This window comes from Narcine bancroftii, chromosome 1 (assembly GCF_036971445.1).
Source record: "Narcine bancroftii isolate sNarBan1 chromosome 1, sNarBan1.hap1, whole genome shotgun sequence".
Lineage (NCBI taxonomy): Eukaryota > Metazoa > Chordata > Chondrichthyes > Torpediniformes > Narcinidae > Narcine > Narcine bancroftii.
The window spans coordinates 230,852,747-230,869,162 of NC_091469.1; the positions used below are offsets into that span (position 1 = coordinate 230,852,747).

At 41.8% G+C, this 16,416-nt stretch overlaps 1 protein-coding gene across 1 annotated transcript; it reads left to right on the forward strand.

The window, feature by feature from the left end:
* The first annotated feature begins 2,012 nt into the window (after window positions 1-2,012).
* On the forward strand, window positions 2,013-6,741 carry LOC138754403 (endogenous retrovirus group 3 member 1 Env polyprotein-like). The gene is made up of 2 exons (XM_069918673.1): window positions 2,013-2,245; window positions 5,482-6,741. Exon 2 carries the CDS (start codon window positions 5,581-5,583, stop codon window positions 6,739-6,741), a length of 1,161 nt encoding a protein of 386 aa, XP_069774774.1. The 5' UTR covers window positions 2,013-2,245; window positions 5,482-5,580.
* Window positions 6,742-16,416: the final 9,675 nt, after the last annotated feature.

A 16,416-nucleotide genomic window follows, 5' to 3' on the forward strand; every position in this document is an offset into this window, starting at 1 on the left:
CATCATTTAAATTATGAACCAGCTACACATGGAGAATGAGATATGTCAACCTTTTCATTATTCTGCAGTATAATCTCCACTGACAGCACTCCTCAACCACATAATAGCTGAAAACTCCAGAATTTTCCTTCTTGCTAACCATTCTGTCAGCATGTGTTCAGGTAACAGAAAACATCCAAAAATAACAAACATTTCTCACATCATTTGTAATATTGTTTGGGGACAAAGCGCAAAGTGAGATGGAATAAATTGAAATGCTGTTATAAATCGACCTTTAGAAAAAGTGTGCATTAAACATACAAAATGGTACCTACTGGAGTATTAAAATATTGAGGCTTTGGGAAAATATCTCTCAGTTTGCAAATTAAGATGTCAATAAGATTGAAAGAATGCAAAAAAATTAAGAAGATGTGACCCAAGGAACTGAGTTACGGGGAACATTAAACAGGTTAGGACTTTATTCTCTGGAGCGTAGAAAAATGAGGGAAAATTTGATAGAAGAATATCAAATTATAAGGCATATGGGTAGCGTAAATGCAAGCAGGTTTTTTTCCCACTGATGTTCAGTGAGACAAGGACCTCAAGAGGATATGGGTTAAGGGTGAAAGGTGAGATATGTAGGGGGAACATTTTCATGTAATGAGTGGTCAGCTGAAGTGAATACAGGCTCAATTTTGGCATTTAAGAAAAATTAGGATGTACATGGATGGAAGGAGCATGAAGGGCTATTGTCAGGGTGTATGTCAATGAGACTAGGCAGAATAATAATTCAGCGTGGAATACATGGGTTGAAGGGCCAGATTCTGTGCTGTTCTATGGTTCCAAGAGGCTTTTGCAACAACTACCACAAATGCAATGGAAAAAAAGAATCAATTCAGCAGAGATGTGGTTTCTTATAACAATCAAAGAAGTTCTACAAAGAACAAAAACAAAATGTACATGACTTAAAGGAATCAGAAAACAGCAATCAAAGTTCTTTGGACACATCATGCAAAGAGATACATTGGAACCTTTAGTTACAACTGGAAAGCTGGAAGGAAAAAGAAGCAGAGGGAGAGAGAGAATGAAGATGATTGATGGTTAGAAAGAGGGGAGGCAACAACTACGATTGGGAGGGTCAGAGACAGCAAAGGATAGAGAGACATGATCGCCACGTCGAATGGCAAGGCACCTGAATGAACAAATATACAGTTACATACAGTAGTCCCACCTTATCCGTGGGGGATATGTTCCAAGATCCCCCCCCAGCGGATGCCTAAAAACCATGTTTGGTACCAAACCCTATATATTCAGTGTTTTTTTTCTTATACATACCTATGATAAAGTTTAATTAATAAATTAGGCACAATAAGAGATTAACAATGACAACTAATAATAAAATAACAATATTTAAAAAGAATTACTTGAACACGAGAACTGTGATACTGCGACTGTTAAGTGAGTAACGGGCAGGTAGCATTTACAGCGTGGATACAACGGACAAAGGGATGGTTCGTGTCCTGGGTGGGACGGCCGTGAGATTTCATCACGCTACTCAGAACAGTGTGCAATTTAAAACTTATTGTTATATATAGAGAATTTAGGTTAAAATGGCTTAAGTTAAAATGTGATGATTAATCATAAAAAGGGAAGCCAGAACGGACAGGGAGCTTACTAGCAGCCAAGGACAAAAGGTTCAGCTGGATATGTTTTTTTTAAAACATATCTTTTCATGGTCATAGTGAGAGACGTGCAGGAGACAAAAGATTGATAAGAAGGGTGAGAAACAGAATTTAGTGTATGTAGAGTTCGCAGCGTACGTAACGAACGTGATAATTAAAAATGCAGTTATACTTAGAATGCTTTTGCAATACTAACCAATTAAAACAGTATTAATAAGAAGGGGAAGGGCAAACAATAAGGGTATAAAAATCAATGCACTGTATGTATCGGGGCTTAACTGGTGAGAAGCCAGTTGAGTCCAACTCTGCAGACTTGTAAATAAAGCTTGTCGTGTCATCAGTTTTAAAGAGACTCATGTGTGAGAAGTTTTATTTCTGACAAATGGGGGCTCGTCCGGGATCTACACTCCGGCCGTGGGGGGAGGCAAGAAGAGGGACATCGGAGGTGGTGCACCCCGCTGAGTTCAGCGGCTCCTAGTCCCTTGCTCGTCGCTTCGGGCGGCTTGAGCGAGTGGTATCCGGACAAGGTGACACGACAAGACGGAGAGGAGAAGGGTGACGGTTCAATCCCCGGGAAGACACCGGTAAGTGACGACTTACGATTGTGGTGTGGGGATTGGGTAACAGGTGTAACAGGATACACCTGTTTGGATAAAAAAACCTAACGTAATAGATCAGGTATAGAGCTTTTGTCGTGGCGTGAGGACCCTGTCGTGGGACTCTAGGATAGACCCCAGGGAAACCTCGGCGGTAACCGAAGGAGGGACAGCACCTCCGACGAAATGCCGAGAAGAGAGGGGTCAACCCCAGGGAAACCTCAGCGGTAACCGAAGGAGGGACAGTACCTCCGACGAGGCGTCTGAGAAGAAGGGAGTAGGGTCCAGAACGAGAGGGTCCTCAGCAACGATAAACAGATCTAGGTGGGAAAATGGGAGGATCAAAATCTAAGGACTCGTCTGAAAATTCAGGACAATTCCTGGGAGTTCCCCTTGATAGCCCTTTGGGGAGAATGTTTGAAAATTGGGATAGTAAAAGATATCGAGACAAAAACAAGAAAAAGATGATCCAATATTGTCTCCTTTGGTCGAAACAACCTATTAAAGGTTCCTCGGTCTGGTGGCCGAAATTTGGATCTGATGAGGATTGGGTTAGACAAGCATTAAACATATATGTAAATTCGAGACCAAAGGTGAATCAAGAAGAGTCAGCATATGCATTTTGTTGGGTTCCCTGGCCAAGATCCTTAACAAAATGTTTTAAATTGAGGGTAGCGGGAGAAAAGAAGTGGGAACCTCTGGACAACCTTCCCCCTCCTTATATTCCCCCGGTGCCTACTGCGCCCGAGGAAAGCTCATTACCGGAGGGGAAAGGTGATGAATCTGATTGCCCCGAAAGGGGCTGGGAAAAAAAGGATGAATTAAGGGAGTCGGACCCTAAACTTCCACCGGTAAACCGACCCTGGACAAGATCCCAGACTGGTCCAGGACCATCAAAGTTTTCAGTAAGCCTAAATCCCCTGAGGGAAGTTCCTATGGGAGGACCGGGAGGGGGAACGGGATATGTGAATGTTCCCCTAACTAGTACAGAGGTGCGGGGATTTAAGAAAGAAATGAAAAAGTTATTGAAAGATCCTATAGGACTGGCTGAACAGCTCGACCAATTCCTGGGACCAAACACATATACGTGGGAAGAGATGCAGGCAATAATGGGAACATTATTCTCACCCCAGGAGAGGCAGATGATTCGACGGGCTGACCTCCTCATGTGGGAATATGAACAACCTGGGGACCCCAGACCCCATGAACAAAAATATCCCTTAAAAGAACCCAGGTGGGACAAACGAACACCCGAGGGATGGGAAAGTATGAGACAATATAGAGAGTGGACAATTAAAGGGATACGGGAGGCTGTGCCAAAGGGTCACAATTTTACCAAGGCATTTGGGAACCACCAGGGGAAAGACGAGTCCCCTACTGATTTTTTGAAGAGGGTGAGAAAGAATGTCCAACAGTATGCTGGCGTGGACCCTAGTACACCAATGGGTGAACAGCTTATTCGAATTGAATTTGTTTCCAAATCATGGCAGGACATTAGAAAGAAACTAGAAAAGGTGGAGGACTGGAGCGAAAAACCCCTAAGCGACCTGTTAAAAAAGGCGCAAAAAGTATATGTGCAGAGAGAAGAAGAAGATCAAAAGAGGGCGACAAAGGTTATGGTACAGACTATCCGACAGATGAATGCCGAATCCAGAGGGGAAAGAAAACAAAACCTTCCTCTAAACAATCCAAGATATCCAAGAGAGGGAAGACCCCGGAGGTTCGTTAAGTGCTATTACTGCAATGAGGAAGGACACTTTAAGAGGGAATGCCCCCGATACAAGAGGGAATTGCGTGCCCTCGAACTTATGGAAGAAGATTAGGGGGGTCAGGGGTTCCAAATGTTAGGGACCAAGTATAAGAGGGAACCCCTGGTAAAACTAAAAATTGGTCCCAAGGGAGAAGAGGTGGTGTTTATGGTGGACACAGGAGCGGAACGAAGTAGTGTAATAACTGTGCCAATCGGAACTGAGCCTGTAAAAAGTAATTTGACAATTTCTGGGATAGAAGGGGCTCCCAGAATTGTATCAATAATTCCCCAAGTAACAGTGAAACTGGAAGAAAGAGAAGGGGTACAAGACCTCTTGTTGTTACCGTCGGCTGGATTTAACCTCCTAGGAAGGGACTTACAGGCTCTCCTAGGTTTGGGTGCTCTCCCTGTGGACGGAGAAGTGCGAGTCCACCTCTGTGCTTTAAAGGAAGAAGATGAACGGCAGATTGACGAGAGAGTCTGGTATAAGGAGGGAAATCGAGGAGGTCTGGACATCCCACCTTTACATGTTACATTAATACCAGGTCATCAGCCGGTAAGGAAACGTCAGTATCCTATTTCTTTGGAAGGGAGAAAAGGGCTACAGCCGGTAATTGAGACTCTAATACGAGACGGACTATTAGAAGAATGCATGTCACCTTATAACACCCCTATACTCCCAGTGAAAAAGTCAGATGGATCCTATCGCCTAGTTCAGGATCTAAGAAGTTTGAATGCTATTGTTCAGACCCGCCACCCAGTGGTGCCTAATCCCTATACTATTATGAGTCGGATTCCCCCAGACCATGAGTGGTTTAGTGTTAGCGACTTGAAGGATGCCTTCTGGACGTGTCCATTAGAAGAGGAAAGTAGAGATATGTTTGCGTTTGAATGGGAAAATCCATGGACAGGTAGACAGAGACAGCTTCGGTGGACTGTATTGCCCCAAGGGTTCACTGAATCTCCAAACCTGTTTGGACAAATGCTAGAACAAATCCTGGCGGACTATCCACAATCTGATGATTCCCAACTAATGCAGTATGTGGACGATTTACTATTATCAGGACCCAAGGAACAAGAAATGAGGGGAGATACAATTAGACTCTTGAATTATCTGGGGAAAAAGGGTCTACGGGTGTCCAGGAACAAGTTACAGTTCGTTGAGAGAACTGTGGTATATCTGGGACACCAGATAAGTAAAGGACAGAAACGGATTACCCCTGAACGGATTGCGGGAATCACTAGAATGCCGTTACCCCGTAATAAGAAGGAAATAAGACAATTCCTGGGACTCTTAGGTTACTGTAGGTTATGGATAGAGGACTACTCAGCTTTGGTGAAATTTATGTATGAAAAGCTGACAAATGAAAATGAATATCCATTGAAATGGACCCAGGAGGAGGAGGGATGGTTTGAGGACTTGAAGCATCGCCTGACATGAGCCCCAGTACTCACTCTGCCCTCTTTAAAACAGCCCTTCCAGCTATTTGTCACTCATAACCAAGGAACAGCTGTGGGAATTTTAACACAGGAAAAAGGCGGTCAGCGACACCCAGTGGCTTTCCTTTCCAAAATGATGGACCCAGTGTCTCGCGGATGGCCGACGTGTATCCAGGGAGTAGCGGCTGCTGCTCTGTTGGTAGAGGAAGCACGTAAACTTACTTTTGGAGGAAAGATGACTGTGTACACCTCCCATTCTGTGAGTGTTTTATTAACACAAACTGCCCATCGATGGCTGACTGATTCTCGCATTTCGCCTGGTATTTTCACTTGGTTTCCTAAACCCCTGACTTGGTTCTTATCCACTGTTTTTAAAACTAATTGCCTACCCCTGTCTAATAGCAGTATTCAGTTTTGGAATTGTACCAGTTCCACCATCACAGGACCATACCAATCAAACCCCGTTCTTAAAAGAGTTTGGGAAAGGGGGTATGGAGTATCCCCAAATGGATTATTCTGGGTATGTGGTAATAAAGCTTATACTTGTCTCCCCTTACAGTGGAGTGGAACTTGTTTCCTAGGAATAATCCGCCCAGAATTTTTCCTCCTACCCCACGATCACGGTCATAAATTAGGAGTGAAGGTTTTTGATACATTACACCGTCAGCCCCGCTCTAGCACGGTACATTTGGGACAATGGGGAGATGATTGGCCTCCAGAACGCATAATTCAATATTATGGTCCCGCTACATGGGCTCAAGATGGATCCTGGGGTTATCGTACTCCTATTTATATGTTAAATCGCATTATTCGCTTGCAAGCAGTCCTTGAAATTGTTACAAATCAAACAGCTCTAGCCCTGCAATTACTTGCATCCCAGCAAGGTCAAATGCGCTCTGCTATATATCAGAACCGTCTGGCCCTAGACTATCTCCTAGCCACGGAAGGAGGTGTATGTGGAAAGCTTAATTTGACTAACTGCTGCTTACAGATTGATAATAATGGCCAAGCCATTCGAAAAATCGCTGATAATATTCGTACTTTGTCCCATGTACCGGTTCAAACCTGGCATCCTTTTGCAAAATTAAATTGGATAGACAAATGGTTTGGAGGAACCTGGTGGCGTACCTTATTGTGGGTCATCGGAGGTATTTTATTCCTCCTACTTGTTTTGCCCTGTATTATTCCCTGTCTACGCAGCCTGGTGATTTCCATGGTCCAACAGGCTATGCAACCAGGGGGACGGGGAGACCCCGTTAGAATTTTACTTCAGCACGAGATTAATATATCATGAAACGTGTGTGAGAAGTTTTATTTCTGACACTTATGAATTGTTTATTTCTGGAAATTTCCATTTAATATTTTCAGACCACAGTTGACCTGAAATCACAGAAAGCTAAACCGTGAATTGGGAGGAATGTGTGAGTGTGTACACATTTATTTATTTATAAAGACATCATGAAAAAAAAAGGCCTCACTGCAACATGCAATCTTGCGCAGTTTTTTTTAAACGCCTCCACACTTTGCTCTTGCCGTCACTCTAATACAGGTTAATCTTGGTCTCATCTGTCCACAAGACCATTTTCCATAATTCTGCAGGCTCTTTTAAATACTTGGCAAACGATAATCTGGTCATCCTATCTGTGGCTAACTAGTGGTTTGCATCTTGCAGTGTAGCCTCTGTATTTCTGCTCATAAGTATTCTGCAGAGAGTAGTCATTAATACATCCACACCTGCCTCCTGAAGAGGATTTCTGATCTGTTAGACATACATTTGGGGATTTTTTTCTTCATCATGATAAGAATTCTTCAGTCATTAGTAGTGGAGATCTTCATTCCAATGCCAGTCTCTTTGTGATTACTGGCCTCACCAGTATATTATTTTTCTTCTTAATGAGGTTCCAAATAGTTGATTTTGATCATTCTAATGTTTGGATGATGTTTCTTACCATTTTATTCTTGTTTTTCAGCCTCATCATGGCTTCTTTGACTTTCATTGGCACAACTGGTCCTCAGGTTGAATAATGGCAACTACAGACTCCAAAGGTGATCCAAAGCTTAGAAGCAAGCCTAGCTCTCTTATACCTGCACCAATGCAGCAATTAAACAAACACCTGTGAAGCCAAATGTCCCAAACATTATGGAGTCCTGAAATGGGGGAACTATGTATAAAAAAAGCTATAGTTTCTATATAGTCAAGACTATGTCCTACCCTTATGTGCTGAATGTTCCTTTCAGTACGGACTCATTTAAATTTTAAGGTGATAAATCTACTCTGATTTTATTCTTCCAGAGAACTGGCTTCTATCTTCCATGTCAATTTATTTAATTATTTTGAACATCTCATTTTGTTCACTCCTTAATTCTCCAAACTCTGAGGCTAAGATCCTTGTCTAAGTGACCATCCACAAGAGGAGGTGTGTTTTATATTTTTTAAAAAAAGCAGCCTCCACCTTGGCCAGGCCCTCTTCACTCTGCTGCCTTCGGGAAGGAGCAGGAGCCTAAAGACACTCTCTCTCTCTCTCTCTCTCTCTCTCTCTCTCTCTCTCTCTCTCTCTCTCATTCCCCCCTTTACAATGCAGGTGTCAACCCAAAATGCAGACCATTCCTTTGCTTCAACAGATGCTGCCTGAACTGCTAGGCTCCTAATGTATAGAAATAACCAGGAATAACATCTGGACTGTGCACTTTAATTACATGTGAATTGAATTGTTTCTTTACAAATTTAAAACTGTGGGGCACAGAGGTAAATAAAACATTATGAATGGGACTGTATATAGTCAGTTTAATCATGTCTACTGATAAATGATGATATTGACCTCTATTAAGGTGAGAGATACAGAGGGGATTCACCGTAAAATTGCCTAGGATGAAATGTCTCAGTTAGGATAGGTCAAGATTGTTTACCTTGAAGCAGAGAAGGCCAAGGGGACAGGGCGTGGAGGGGAGGGTGACTTGTCAGGCGAACAGTGTGTTCTAAACTTTTCACTGCAGCAACAGTGTGTGGAACAAGAGGTAAGGTCTGAAAGATTTAGAGGGGATACAAGGAAGGATTTTTCATTCTGAGGATGGTTCGAGTTTTGAATACACTGCCTGAGAGGGTGATGGATGAAGTGACTCTCACATTTAATAAGTATCCGTATACATGCTTGAATCACCATTGAATAGAAGTCTGCTGACCAGTGCTGGTGAACAGGATTAGTATAAAAGAGTACTTGGTGGTGAGCATGGAGAGGATAGGCCCTGCAGCTGTACACTTGGACTCAGATGTACAAAGATTCTTTTCTTGCTTTTTAGTAAAAAAAAACTGGAATCAAGGATACTTTTTCACAAATGTAACCCATGACATTTCTACCTGAACTCCTGTTTTCCAAAGTCGGCTTTGAAAAGTCTTCCAAAAATTATTACCAACTTCTGCTTAGTTGCTTGTGTGCCTGACCCATGCCCATGAGAAACTGCAAGGAATCATTTCACATTCATATCCAATGGAGAGAAAAGCATTTTTTTCTGCATCTCTCTGAATTCAACCCCAAACCCCAGATTTTAACCAGAAGATAACACAGATGACACCAGAACGAGAATTTAAGCCAGCCTTATCTTTGCTCATTTGATGTGAAGGTGATCAGCAGTAAAATCCAGTTGTTGCACCACGTCCCCATGTTACCCAGTAACTTGCCGTCTACAGATCCATGAACCAGCTGGGCGTGCTAGTGAATGGAGCACAATTCGCTGGAGTCCTCCCAAGTGCAATCCTCTGAATCCTGTTTCCCAGGAGATGAATTCCATTTGATGCCTTGCACAGACACATTGAGAGAGACCAAGAGACTGCAGATGCTGGAATCCGGAGTGAAAAACTAGCTGCTGGAGGAATCCAGGTGTTCAATCAGCATCTGTCAAAGCAAAGGAATGGTCTGCATTTTGGGTTGACACCCTGCACCTGCATTATAAAGAGGGGGTATGGACAGTGTAACGAGGTGAGAGAGAGAGAGAGAGAGACAGAGAGAGAGAGAGACAGACAGACAGACAGACAGACAGACAGACAGACAGAGAGACAGAGAGACAGAGAGACAGAGAGACAGAGAGACAGAGAGAGAGGAGTCTTTAGGCTCCTGCACCTCCTTCCCGAAGGCAGCAGAGTGAAGAAGGCCTGGCCTGGGCAGTGGGGATCTTTGAAGGTGGAGGCTGCTTCTTTTTTAATATAAAAGACACCTCCTCTTGTGGATGTCCTCGATGGAATGAAGTCTGGTGCCTGTGATGTACAATGAACTTTTTTCCTGTGCAGTTTCACCAGAATGAAATCCAGGCTTTAACAGATCAGAGTCGGGTCACTTAGACAAGGCTCTTAGCCTCAGAGTTTGGAGAATTAAGGAGTGAACAAAATGAGATGTTCAAAATAATTAAATAAATTGACATGGAAGATAGAAGCCAGTTCTCTGGGAGAATAAAATCAGTGTAGAGTTATCACCTTAAAATTTAAATGAGTCCGTACTGAAAGGAACATTCAGCACATAAGGAGAGGACATAATCTTGAATTCTTTCCCACAAGAACATGCTTACTAAATGTCAATTAAAATGCTCAAGGGACCGAGACTTATTTAAAGCAATGGTATAAAGGCTAGAGAATCAGGGCAGGTTAAACATAATACAGGCACTTAAGCTATTAATCAGTCTTGACAAAGTGCTGGAATATTCTCAAACTGCTAAATAAGAATCTAAAAACTTGTGCTCGACATCAATGGCACGATGATCAGGGAGTCTTCATCACCAAGATCCTGGGACCTAACGCTGACCAGAAACTCAACAGAACCAACCACATCAGTACCAGGGCTGCAGGGGCAGGTCAGGAGCTAGACATTCTGCAGTGACTGATCCCCCTGTTGACAGCAGGAAATCTTCCCACACCCTACAAAGGCACAAATCACGGTCTCAGTGCCACAGCCTCCAGTCACCTGGCTGAGTGAAACACCAACAACCTGACACCAGCCAAGACAAAGCAGCCTATTGTTTGGCAGCTCATTAACCACCAATGCATGATGGCTGTCGTGTACAGCTACTTGCCCAGGTGACTTCAATCACACTTCACAAACCTAGGACCTAAATGCACATTAGCAGCTACCATATGGGAAAATCAGCACCTTCAAGTCACTCCTGACAAACTTTTAAAAAAATTTTTAAATTTAGACATACAGCACAGTAACAGACCATTTTGGCCACCAAGTTCATGCTGCCCAATTTACTCGCCATTAACCAGAGCACCTGGAGAAAACACACGCAAACACACGCAGACTCAGGGAGAACACGCAAACTCCTTACAGACAGCATAGGATTCGAACCCCGATCCAGTCCCGATCGTTGGTATTGGAAAGGCATTGCACTAACCACTACACCAACTGTGCTGCCCACTGAAAACATATTGGCTGATCCTTCATCACTGTTGTATCTAAATCCTGGCACAGCACAGGCCTGCAGGAGTTCAAGGTAGCAGTTCATCACTACCTTCTTTGGGCCCATTTATAGATGGGCAATTTAAATTAGTCTCTGCAGTGACATCCGGTCAGTGAAAGCATATTTTTAAAAATGCAAAATGTTTTACTGTATTTTTTTTATTATTATAAAACCTATCCTTGTCATTCTACAAACACCATCAGTATCAATCCTATCCTTTAAACTGCCCCATAAAGTGCAGTGCCAAAAATATAAGAGTTATAAATCCTGCCACTGCTACAACGCCCAAGAATGCCATATGCCAACTTTATACTGCACTAGAGACGTCTTTAAAAAAATCAGAAGTATTAACATCCCTTCATCCAAAATGCAAGTTGGAATTTTTGAATGCACCACTATTGTCCCTGATGTCCACGGCAGTGCCCCAGCACACAAGTTAAGATTAAAATAAATTTACATGGTAAAGCAACATACACCAATGGATCATATGAAACAATTCTAATGATTATATCAAAGGATGTCATTTACAACCAAATTTCTTGATTTGGTGTCTGAGGAGATTTCTCTGCACTCCTTTAAATCGGAATTGTTTATACTTACCATAAGGTAAATATCAGAACATGGACCCACTTGTACTTTAAAAAAGTTTCTTAAAATGTAATCCTAATTTTTTTTCCGCCCCGAATATACCAGCTCACATTCGATTTCACTGACACAAGTCTTGATTCTACATGGTGCATGGTGTCAATATAGCGATTTAGAATTCATCTCCTTCCACAAGCCTCCAGTCGCCATGATCTGGAAGCTCAACTGATATTTTCTGGTAGGGTTTAAAGTCATTAAGGCATCATTGCTGCAGCTTCACCATAACCAAGAACAGTCAACAAATAAAATACCGGACAACTTGATAAAAGTGCAACCACCCCCTGGCATCCAACCTATGGAGAATAGTAAATGCCGGACAAGTGAATTTCTGGTTGCTGGTGCCTGCATGTTGCATGATTGGCGAACTAACAGAGACGTGGACCAATTTTAAATTTCTATATATTTTTTTTACATATTTTCTGTCGGTTGCTTGAATTACAGATAACAGGGTCATTACTAGACAATGAAAAGGGTTTCCTACAACATTAGTTTTTAAATTATAGCATATACTTTGCAACTTGCAAACCACTAATTGCCAGACTTTGTTCTGACAGCTGAAGCGCAAACAGATACAATTTTTTTCACATGTGGCAGCAGGCTTCCAATCTGAAAGATACCTATCAGAACTCAAAGATCCAACAAACACGTCGAGAGAACACTTGCGTTAAACAGTAGGCTGGGAAATTACTCCATGTTCTGTTTGCCCAGCTACCTTCAATATATTAATACTCCATTGTTCTAGTGGGCCAAAGGACATGATGTGAACTGTGAAATATGCATCAAGTCACTGTTTTTCTTCATATTTTGCCCATTAAAATGGAAAATAAACATTTCAGTAACACAAATATCTTTAAAGGAACAACAAATCCCATAAATTAAATTGGTGGTAAATAGTTCCTAGATTAAAAGTTTTGCCAATATTTAAAAAACACTTTTCCTCCTGAAATTTTGTCAAAAGGACAACAGGTTAACCCAATTATTAGTAATTAAATAATATCTTGTTGCTCCACAAAATGGAGTCTGCTCAGCTTTTTTTTTAAAAGCTACATTTAAATTTTCTCCACACATTCGCAATTATACACCGTCTTCTTCAAAAAAAAGCACGCATACCATTCTAAAAGTGGATGAGAGCAACAAAGCATAATCGTGTCACATGATAACCTTTCACATGGTAAATTGAATTCATCCACTCACGTGAACAGACAAGATCCAGTCGTATGATTTAGCAAGAGGGTTTCTTGAAGCAGCTGACAGTTTGCCCAAACTTGACTTTCTTGGGTTAATGAGCATCGCCAGGTGATCAGAGTTTCAGTGGGAGAGCCTTTTTGGGAACAATGATCACAACCCTTAAGTTTTCAAACAGTTCTGAATAAGGATAAGACCAGACCTAGGAGGAAAGGCTAATTATAACAAAATTGAGCAGGAGCTGTTGAGAGTAGATTAGGTAAATCTACATGTGACCAACTGGAGTCATTTAAAGGCCAGCTGGTCAGAATTCCGAACCAATGTGTTTCTGTGAGACAAGAATGGAAAGGGTCAGGAACCTTGAATGACAAGACCTGTTGCAAATTTAGTCAATAAGAAAAATGGAAGCATATGTTTAGAAATCTGAAATCAGACAGAATCCCTGAGGAATTTAAAGGAAGACAGAACTAACTTAAAAAGGGAATCAGGAGGGTCAAATGGGGGCATTAAATGTCTTTAGCAAGTTGGATTAAGGAGAATCCCAAGGCATTTAGTATAGGAATACTAAAGACAAGAGAGTTGCTAGGTAGAGAGTAGGAACATTTAAGGACAAAAAGGGAAAAGAAGTGGGTGAGCTATTAAATGAGTTATTTGCATCAATATTCATAAGAGAAGGACATGGGGAATGATAGGATCAGGGAAAGGTATGCTAATATTCGAGGCATGTTTATACCAAGAAGATGGTGGTGTTGGGTCTCTTAAAGAACGTTAAAGTAGATAAGTTCCCCAGGGCCTTTGGATTTTTCCCAGTTTATTGAGAGAGGCAAGAGACGAAATTGCTTGGGTGTTGACAGAGATCTTTCTATCTTCTTTAACCATGGTCATATCCCAGAGTACTAGGGACTAGCTAGTGCTGTTTCTTTGTTTAAGAAAGGTAACAGGGTAAAAAAAAATCAAGAGATTATAGGGCAGTGAGCTTCACATTAGTGGTGGGAAGTTAATGGAGAAGATGCTTAAGGATAGGATTTAGTCACATCTGGAAAAGCTGCAGATTTTCTTATTTAAGAAAGAAACATTCAGCATAGCTTTGTGTGGGGGAAGTCATGTCATTAAAAATATTGAGTTTTTTGAGGAGGCAATAAAGATGATTGACAGGGGTACAACTGGGGTCTGTAAAGCATTGACAAGGTCCTTCATGGCTGTCTGATCCAGAAGATTAAGGCACATTGGATCCATGGAGACTTGGTGGATTAGATTCAAAATTGGTTTGGTCATAGCCGACAGAGGGCAGTGATGGAGGGTTGTAATTCTGACTGAAGGTCTGTGATTAGTGGCATTCTGCAGGGATCTCTATGGTTTATGATGTATACAAATGCTTTGGATGAAAATGTAGGCTAACAGATTGCCTGTTTGGTGGAGGTGTGGGCAATGAGGAAGAATGTAAAAGGATGCAGCAGGACACAATGCAGTTAAAAAATATGAGCAGAAAAATGACGGGGAGTTTTTTTGCAGAGAAGTACGAGGTGTTGCACTCTGGGAGGTCAGCACAAGATGGAAGTATAGTTAGTAGCAGGACCATGAAGATCATTGATGGACCAAGGGATCTTGTATTGCAAAAATATAGCTCCTGAAAAGTGACACTTCAAGGAGAGTGAGGGGGGGGGGGGTGGGTTTAATAATGTCACATGTCATACTTGCATTTATTAGCTGGAGAATTGAATATGAAATATATAACAATTACAGCTCAGAAACAGGTCAGTTCAGCCCTTCCAGTCCATGCTGAACACCTTCTCCCACCTGGTCCCATTGACCTGCGCTCGGCCCATAATCTTCCATACCTCTCTCGTCCTTATAGCTATCCAACTTTTCCTTAAATATTAAAATTGAACCTGCATCATTCCACACTCCCACCACCCTCTGAGTGAAGAAATAACACCTCGTGTTTCCCCTAAACTTTACCCCCTTCAATCTCAATCCCATGTCCTCTTGTTTGAATCTCCCCCACTCTCAATGGAAAAAGCCTTGCTCTATCTGTCCCCCTAATAATTTTAAATACCTCTATCAAATCACTCCTCAATCTTCTACACTCGAGAGGAGTCACGTGATGGAGTAGTGGCCGGACGGTGAACTCCAGCCCTCTCCAGAAAAGTCGGGAAAAACAAGAGAAAACACAAAGGCACAGAAATAAAAGTTACAGAAAAGTGAGTATAAAGGTGGAAAGAAGATGGCGACAAAAAAAGAAAAGTCGAAAGCAACGGTAAGAAGAGAGGAAGAGAAGACAAAGGAGGAAAAAGGTGAAGGCCTTACCTGTCCGAAGAGGCCCGCTGCGGAGAGAGAAACCCGCTCCCTCAGGTCGGTAAATAATGGACTACAAAAATGGCTCGCAGAGCCGAACAAAAGTGCGCAACCGCGCATGCGCGAAGTTTCGCGCATGCGCGATGCGAATGAAAAAAAACACACCGACGGGAGGGGGGACCAGCTGGGGAGTCGATCTCCACAGCCGGCAACGACAGCTGCAGAACACCTGCAGCAAGAAGAGACCACAGAAGACAATAGAAACAAGATAGAAGAGGAGGAAAGGGCAGCAAAGAAACAACAGATGGCCAACCCAGAGGAAGAAGAAGAGGAAGAGTATGGTGAAATAGAAGAAGAAAAGAGAGGCAAGGTAAAGGATATACTTGCTCTTATTAGAGGATACATGGAATCATTTAGAGAATGGCAAACACAGGAATTTAAGGATTTAAGAAAAAGAATAAACAACACAGAAGAGAAAATAAATAAAATGGAGATGACCTTAACAGAAATGGGAAAGAAAATGGACAAGATGGAAGAGCGGGCAGTAGCAGCAGAAATGGAGGTAGAAGACTTAAAAAAGAAATTGGAGGAATCTAATAAAAAAACTAAAGAGACACAAGAACTACTAGCTCAAAAAATAGATACAATGGAAAACCATAACAGAAGAAATAACATAAAGATAGTGGGCCTTAAGGAAGATGAAGAAGGCAAGAATATGAGGGAGTTTATAAAAGAGTGGATCCCTAAGACCCTAGGATGTCCAGAACTACAGCATGAAATGGAAATAGAAAGGGCACATAGAGTATTGGCCTCTAAACCACAACCACAACAAAAACCAAGATCTATTGTAGTAAAATTCCTAAGATATACTACAAGAGAAAAGGTACTGGAGAAGACAATGGAAAAAGTAAGAGAGGGCAACAAACCACTGGAGTATAAAGGACAAAAAATCTTCATTTATCCAGATATAAGTTTTGAACTCCTAAAGAAGAGAAAAGAGTTCAATACAGCAAAGGCGATTTTATGGAAGAAAGGGTATAAATTTATACTAAAGCATCCAGCGGTATTGAAAATATTTATTCCAGGACAACAAAACAGACTATTCGCGGATCCAGAAGAAGCACGAAAATTTGCAGAACAATTACAAAAATAGACTGAGGGAGGAAGACGGGTAATGAGAGTTAAAATGATCACGACTGATATGTATGTGGGTAAAGATAAAGACAAAAATAGACTGAGGGATGAAGACGGGTAATGAGAGTAAAAATGATCACGATTGATATGTATGCAGGTAAAGAGGTATAAGAGTGAATAGAGACAATGAGCATACATGAATGTATCTGTACTTAGAGGAAAATATGGATAGTATAGACAAGAATTAATAAGGGAAGGTAATGGA

Excerpts from the sequence above, each read along its gene's own strand:
- LOC138754403 (XM_069918673.1), top strand. The coding sequence starts at position 5,581 with ATGATGGACCCAGTGTCTCGCGGATGGCCGACGTGTATCCAGGGAGTA.